Raw genomic sequence first — 8,197 nt, 5'->3', positions numbered from 1 at the left:
TTTTTTTTGTCTCCATAAGGGACTTGAACTTGCGATTGTCTGATCACTTATAATAATATTGCATTACACTGTAGTTATACTCGCATTCCATTAAGACCTACTGTAGGCAATCAATCATGGCAGTCCTGGTGGCCTGCAGAAGACCGCTGGCAGCCATGATGCCCAGTTGGCACCCTGTGATCTTATAGCAAAGTGGTGGTGGGGAACACATGACCGTTCTGATTGGGGCATGTAAATCCTGCTGACAGAATCGATACCGGCATCTAAAGGGTTGAGAGCCGCGATATGAGGTACTTCGAATTACGGATGTTGCGGTCAGCTGTCGAAAATTTCTGACAGCTGTCATGCATGAAGCGGGCTAGACTCCTGAGTCTGATCACAGACATCTGATGGCCTCCAGTGGCCTGAGCTAAAGATGTCAGTCAAGACTCCGCTGGGCATGTTTATAATCAGTAGGTAGAAGAAAGCCCAGACTAGAATGGACCATCGGATGGTCCACCTGTCATTTACATGCCGTGTCGGAAGCGTGTCAATGTAGATGTTTGTGGATTGGAGTAGAGATGAGGGAACTTTTCAAAAGTTCAGTTAGTTTACTAAATTTGTGCGAAAAGTTTGGTTTGGTCTGAATTAGTTGGAACTAAACCAGAACTTCACCAGGGAGGAAGAGGGCGAAGACGAGGATGAGGAAGAAGAATATAAACAAAAAAGAAGAGAAGGAGATGGAGAAGAAGAGAGTAGTAGGAGGAGAAAAAGGAGGGAAAGGAGATGTAGGTAAAGAAGGAGGGGAGAAGGTGGAGAAGAGGGAGAAAGAGGAGGAGGAGTAAGAGGAGGAGGAGAAAGAAGAGGAAGAGAAATATGAGGAGGAGGAGAATGAAGAGAAGAAGGCACAGAAGGAGGAGAAGGAAGAAAAGGATAAGGATGATGAGAAAGAGAAGGATAAGAAAGAGGAGCAGAAGAAGGAGAAAGAGGAGGAAGATAAATATGAGGAGGAGAAGAAGGAAGAGAAGAAGATGTATATTGAGGTAAAGGAAGAAAAAGAATAAGATTGACAGAAGAAAATGGAAATGAGAAGAATGAGTACAGGGAGAAGAAGAATAATAAGGAGAAGAAAAGGATGATAAGGAAATATAAAATAAGAAGAAGAGTAGAAGAAGATTTTTGCAATGTTTGACAAGAAGTAGAGTTTGACTGTCTTGGTTTGTTCATTACTAGGTTGCAGCATCTAAAGGTACCCTAGTAAAAGATATCGCTTCCCTCCATACCATGTCCAACATCTTACTGTGCAACATTGTATCAATTATACAGGTCGCGTTGCTCCTCCTCTTCTTCTTCGGCAAATCCACGTCCTGAGAGTGCAGCATTCGCTTTAATAACAATCCACGCCTTTGTCTACACGGCACGGGTTTACAGATTTGAAATTCACATGCGGAAAAAAAAAGAAGTGAGGCGCCATTTCTTGACTTACATTTCGTGTGGAACCTGGATCGGTTTTCCTGCAGACGGCAGATTTCAGTGCAAATCGGATTTTTCCGCTGCAGACTTAATAAGTGCGCCGCTGCCGGTACGCCTGCCTTTCATATAGAGTATAAAGGATTATCTTGTCTTATATCATTCTGGGTCTTAACAAGCTTTTGCTTGGTGCTTTGTTTGTTTTTCATGCTTTGTACTCTGCGCTCCCACGTACCGGGAACAGAAAACTGTGAAGTGATCAACTCCTGTGACAATTTTCTGGCGCATTGTTTGTTGTGACACAGACATCGGCGCAGCAGATTCTCGAATACTACACAATAATATTCTTAGCAAGACGGAAAGTAGGTCAGAAATATTCCATTATGCGATGCCTGAGGTGCGCCGACATATGGCTCACCTGAATCTCATTTTTGTAGTGTGCAAAAAAAACTGAAAATGCCAGTTATGAGAGCGAATTCGGCTTCTTGTTCTAAAACGTAATAACACGTTCAAAGATCAGTCCTAGAATCGGCTCATCACATTATCAGTAGATTTCACCCTGCTGTTGCGGGATTAAGTCAAAATGGCCGACGACTGACGCGGCAAACGCAGAATTCTTAAGGGGGAGTTTCCAAGCATGTTGGTGCTGACAACAAAAAGGACCAAGTTCTCGTCCACCTCCTGATTCCACTCATTTTACCTCTTCTCTACATGGATGACATCCTACATTTTCACATAATAATAACCACCATCCCAACTCCCCCCCCCCCCCCCCCCCGATCTGACGCTTACCGGTGAAGTAGGCTGATGTTGATATGTATGTATCAACCAAAAAATTCGCACTTGTAACATGTATCCTCATATCCATGTCTGGGGAAGATGTTGGTGGGACAAGGTACTTCAACTCCCTGATAACTAAACCTCTTCATCGTAGTACTCCTTACTCATAGTCATACTCCAGATTACATTCTCGAAGCTTGTGGTATCACAACATCGCGGACCTGTGCATTGTAGGTGTACATCACTGATTTAGGAGCTCTGCATGACTGCGGACCCGAAGCAGCGGAGATGCAAAACAGCATTCCAGTACCTTTTTGTCTCACATACACTTTTATCGGCTCGTAGCACTGATGCCCATGATGTCTTGTCCCCCATCACATCAGTTTACACATCACTCAAACTCTCATAATGTCACACTTCCCAATTTAATACAGTGTCCTCGGGGAGATACTCCCCCAGTCCATACTTGTCCATCATAGTGCCTAGTGTTCATATACTAATGTCTCATTGGACAGGTCTTACATGTCCTGCAGTTTCCTCTGTTCTTCTCCCATATCCTTGGTCATCATCTTCTTCAAGGACCAGCGAAGGGAGCCTCTCTCTTTCCCTCTTGTTCCACGCGGCTTGCTTCTGTACTCTTTAGCCCCAGGTCATCAGGACTCTTCAGTATCTCCATTTGTCACCACAGTCATCAGGAATCCTTGAGGCCTCTTCCTTCATTGCTCCCCAGCCTGGGGAAAGTGCAGCTGATGTGGCTCATCATATATAGCAACAGCCACATCTTTGGCCAATTCTAACGTGGCCTCTCTGGCTCCAGACTGAAAGCTTCTGCTCCCTCCTGCATCTCTTGCAGCTGTATCCACTCCGACTGAGCTGTGACACAGCTAAAATACCATTTATAGGGCCAAGATGGCCACCGGCTGCGTCACTGGTAGGTGGGGCCTAGGCACAGAATAGCCCTATTCACTTTTACTACTGTGGCCAGGTCTTCGGGGTGTAACACGCTATTCACGTCACTGCCTACATCACAAGGGAGGTGGAGCCTCCTTTAATATGGCGCCCTGCTCCCCTTCCTTGGCGGGTGCATGGCAGCATTAACCTCTTACACCTCTGTACTCCCTGGTCCCTGTTGACATGTAAATGTAACCGCTGCAGCCAATCACCCCGTGATACAGCCCAGCAGTCACAAAGAAAAGAGTGATACCACATTAAATAGAGCTACCCCTTCAGTGCATTTTTATTAAACCCCCCAAAAAAACCAATATCGCTGGTGAATAGCCTCTGATTTGTAAGAGTTTTTGACATTTCAAGTAGCAATAGTCTTCATGAGGCATAAAGTGATGTTAGAGTCCAGATGAAAAAGGCCTAGCCAAGACTCGAAACATGTTGAGGATGACTTTTCTTGCAGATAATACTGTGCATGGCACCAGAAACCTAAATATGCCTGATGAAGGGTATTACTAGCCGAAACGTTGTGTATGAATTAAAGGATTTAGATGCATTCAATAAAATTGCACTTGATGAGTACCTCTACTTGGTGAGCTGTTCTGCTTTTCTTCTGTGCATGAACTTTCTGGGATTGAAAGCGCCAGAAGCCAAATCTAATGGGGCTCGATACGGGGTGAGTAGAGAGAAAAGCTGTGGCGGCAGAGTTATGGAACCAATCTGTCTCACTTTACAATGGGACACGTCCTTTTTAAATAATAATCTTGGCCAGCCTTAGACTGGGAGCAATCTTCCCCTTAGCTGCGCCTGTCCAGATGGATGGTCTTCTTCAGCCATGCACCATCTTGTTGAAATACATGACTGACCCTCCTGGCTCTGTCTTCTCCTTTCTGATGTTTCAAGGCGCTGCCGTTAGTCCATTGGTACCCCGCAACATGGTAGCTTAGTTCTGCTACTGTATTTATGTACGGAGCTTGGTCCTGGTGCTGTATTTATGTTATGAGCATGGTTCTGTAGTTGTGTTTGTTAGGAACTTAGTTCCAGTGCTGCAATGATGTCATGAGCTTGGTTCTGGTATTGTATCTGTTTACTGATCTTTGTTCTGGTACTGTGTCTATTTACTGAGCTCGGCTCTGGGGCTGTATTTATGTTATGAGCCTTGTTCTGGTACTATATCTATTCCCTAGGCTGTTCTGGTGTGGGTACGCTGCTATCTTGCTACTTTCTGCACAAGCAGAATACAGGTAGACTCGCTATCAGTGCAATATATATATATATATTATTTTTTTTCTTATGACTAGGGGGGTCCACCACAATAAATTCCATACAGAGTGTCATCGAATACCGGCACGGATAATAATTAGACACCAATATACAAGACAGCCTTTCTGTATTTTAATCCTTTTATTAAAAATGGTATATTTGCCCTCGATGGACCTTGGTAGCGCACCGTCCACATATGGTAATACTGTAAGAAAACTTTGGCACTTTTTCTTTTCTGCTTTTTCCTTATCAAATTCTTAAAAATTCTCACAAATACAACGCACAGAAAAATAAATAATGTACTTAAAATATGGAGCAGATATTGCCGATGGTCTGTAAGAGCAGAGTTCAAGCACTTCAGGATATAAGGCTGGGAAGTTTGGGGGTCATTTCAGGTAGAGCACAGGCCTGACAATCACCCGTTCTGTTCCTGTGCATTTTTCTACCAGTCCTTAAAGAAGACCCATCATGTCCTTGGGTCAGCGGGCCGGCTGCATAGCTTATCACAGCTTGTCGTGTCTCTACCCACCTCTGTTCTCCTGCACGGCCTCTATTAAATTTGTCTCCTGACACTTTGAATCTGTCAAGTGGGCGGTCTGCATCAATGGATAACATCAGACTTGATTGACAGTGATCAGTAGAGACCACCCACTTGGAACAATCAAAATGCCAGCAGCCACATCTAAAGGACGTTGGTGCAGGAGAACAGGGTGGAGTAGTGACACAAGCCAAGCTGCAGGCCACGGCTACAAGCTCTGCACCAGCCTCATAGAATGGTAGAGTTGGAAGGGACCTCCAGGGTCATCGGGTCCGACCCCCTGCTCAGTGCCTCGCTGACCGGAAGACAAGACAGGTCCTCTTTATAGGGGTTGTCAAAGCTTTGAAAAATGTTTCTTCTACAACTAGCGCCACCCTTTTTTTTTTTAAGATTATGCCTCCATCACTAGAACACTGCAATACCAGACACAGCCAACGGACAAGAGTGTCGCTGTTTATGGAAAAGATGTACCATTTTTCTAGTTCTGGACTATCCCCCTAATTTTAAAAAAGTTCTGTAATGACATCCCATCCTTGGCGTGTTATTTTCTTGGTGGTCCAGGATATGGAGGAGGTGCGGGATATTGTCGAGGCACTGGGGGAGCTGGAGTATATGGAGGAGGTAGGTCCATAGGATACTCCATCTCATATTCGTAGCTGTAAGGTGGCGGTGAAACTAAAGAAAGAGAGAAAAATGTAAAAATGTGTCTTTTTCGCCCACAAAACAAATGTAAAACGGATTATTTGATTTTTCACATCCAGGTCAGAGTCTGATCAGAGCCTGTGGCATAACTCCGACAGAGAATCCTGAAAGAAATAGCGCAGCCAGCAGTTGGAATTCCAGTTGGAATGCTGGAAGCTGCACAGACCCCAAAATAGTCAATGGGGTCTTTTCAGCGCCTCTTAGCTCCAGCATGTGCCGGACCTGGCGGTTCTGGCATTTTTATTATTCGACTTAGAGAATAAAGCCAAACAATGGAAATATGCCGGAGCTCCAGGCGCAGGAGTGATTGGGGACTTACTTTGTTTCTAGTCGCCATATTGCTTGCAGAAATCAGAATGATTTCCCTTGGCAAGAAGAGCTCCCGTGTAGAAAGGGTATTGATGACTTTATAGCAATACCCATATGTCATCTATAGGGGACAAGAGGTGGCTATAGGATCTCTCAATGATAATGAGTATTCCCATCTGGGACTATTAGGGCATATCCACAGGATGTAGATGGGTACCAACTCCTAGACTACCCCCACCCCTGGAGGCACCACCTCTGGGATCCACACCTATCTCGAGATTGGAGCTCAACCACCCTTGTACCGGCTGAATGTGGTAGCCGCGGGTGGTTGGGAGTATGGATACAGCCAAGTGGACTATGCTATGCTGTTTACGTACTCCGGGCCACCCAGCCGCTGCATACTGAGGGATATTCTAATCTAAACCTATGATCCCCACTAATGTTGTGGGGATCATAGGTGGCCTCTCTGTTTCACAGGTTTGGCGGCCATGATAGCCGCTGCTATTTTCCAGTGCTCTGTAATCTGCCACCGCTGATTATACAAGCAGTGGTGGCCAATCACAGAGTAGCTACAGTGCGTTGGTGGTCCTAACACTAGCAATGCACTATAAATGTTCTGGTAGTCAAAAAATGTCGATACCTATTTTAGCTGCCTTGCCTGAAAATGGAAGCCGAGTCGGTGGAATGAAGGGTCATGAGTAGAAAGTAAAGTACCGGTAACATACCCCCTCCCCCCCTCCGGTCTCATGACAGTATTTTGTTGCGAAAGTAGAGGGTGACTTTAACGCTCTAAGAGCCAATAATCTGTATTATCCCCCCTTACCTGAGTAAGAACTGATGGCGTTGATATGTGTCGCCCTAATGACCCCCACGCGGGTCCCTCGGCTGCTCTTCATGCACATGCAGATACATATAGCGATTCCTGCGATCACTCCCATGATGAAGACGATTCCGAAGACTATTCCTGCTATCGCCGTTCCCCTGAGAAGGGAAATAAGGCATCAAGTTATATAAGGGAGACAAAACACATCCCATAGTAACACAAATAAAGCCCCGATCCCGAACCTACAGCGCGAATCACCCGCAACGGGAGCAGCATGCGCAGAATACAGGCTGGCACAAATGACTCCTGTTTGCTGCTGGCGGTGCCAGCAGGGAGACGGTGCAGAAGGTTCTTATTCCCAACGCTAGAAAAGAACATTCAATTTTCTGTATTAAATTGGTCTAAACCAAAGTCCTGATGATGTCATTAAATTGGCACAAAAATGTCACATCATCAGGGACGTCCGTTTGTCACATGGTGGGCTTCAGATGGCAGAGGGCTAATTTGCCTCATTAAAGTGGACCTCTTATCTAAGTTGGCTGCACTATGTAAGCGGGGTGGATGGCACCGCTGTCCTATTAGCCAAGTTAGCACAAATATTGTGTAGGGGTGACGACTGGAATCTGATGAGCCCCATGTATTAATGAGGGGAGCACCCCAACCACACCTGCCTAGCCATCTTAGTGGTATAGTATCATAGTATGTAAGACCACCACAAAATACATATGCCCATCCAGTTCAGCCTATTACCCCCAATGTTGATCCAGAGGAAGGCAAAAAAAAAACAATGAGGTAGAAGCCAACTTTCCCCATTTAAAGGAGAAAAAAAAAATCCTTCTCGACTCCAATCTGGCAATCGGGATAATCCCCGGATCACCGACCCTCTTGAAGTTATTAATGATTATAACATGTAATAATATTGTATCGTCCAGGCCCCTCTTGATCTACACCGAATGGCTCCTGTATTAGAGCTCCGGCCTTTCGATGATTGGAGCTTTCCTGCATGGAGTAGAGCATAAGATCACATCATAAGTTTTCCGTGGATCAGTTTCAGTGTGAATCCACATTAGATGATAAAATCCAGCAATCGGAGCGACTTCCAGCAAGGCCCGCTTGTTGGTGCTAGACTAGCCGAGGTCTCACTGCCAACCATGGGGGGGTTTCTCATGTAATGGTTTGGAGAGTATACAGAGAATGGTGTGATCGAGAAAATTATCCAGCGAAGGGGATCCTGTGGATGGAAACAACTCATGGACAGAAGGGGTCAGAGGAGGATGTCAAGAATTGTTCTGATGAACAGGCGCTGCGCAGTCAAATACATCACGAGTGCTCCAGCTAATGTGTCTGAGTGCACAACTCGCCGTTCCTTAGCACACATTGTCTATAAC

General features: G+C 45.4%; 1 protein-coding gene across 1 annotated transcript in view; it reads right to left on the bottom strand.

Moving 5' to 3' along the window:
- Positions 1 to 4,570: 4,570 nt before the first annotated feature.
- Positions 4,571 to 8,197, bottom strand: part of CYYR1 (cysteine and tyrosine rich 1) — an 85,070-nt gene continuing 81,443 nt past the window's right edge. The window contains exons 3-4 of the mRNA XM_066599087.1: positions 6,810 to 6,967; positions 4,571 to 5,650 (exon numbers count right to left, since the gene is read on the bottom strand). Coding sequence (XP_066455184.1) covers positions 5,517 to 5,650; positions 6,810 to 6,967 — 292 coding nt within the window. The 3' untranslated portion in view covers positions 4,571 to 5,516. The remainder of the gene's footprint in view (positions 5,651 to 6,809; positions 6,968 to 8,197) is intronic.

The sequence above is a fragment of the Eleutherodactylus coqui genome, chromosome 4 (genome assembly GCF_035609145.1).
Source record: "Eleutherodactylus coqui strain aEleCoq1 chromosome 4, aEleCoq1.hap1, whole genome shotgun sequence".
NCBI lineage: Eukaryota > Metazoa > Chordata > Amphibia > Anura > Eleutherodactylidae > Eleutherodactylus > Eleutherodactylus coqui.
Note: the sequence above shows the minus strand (reverse complement) of the source record. Positions and strands in the feature narration are given on the sequence as shown.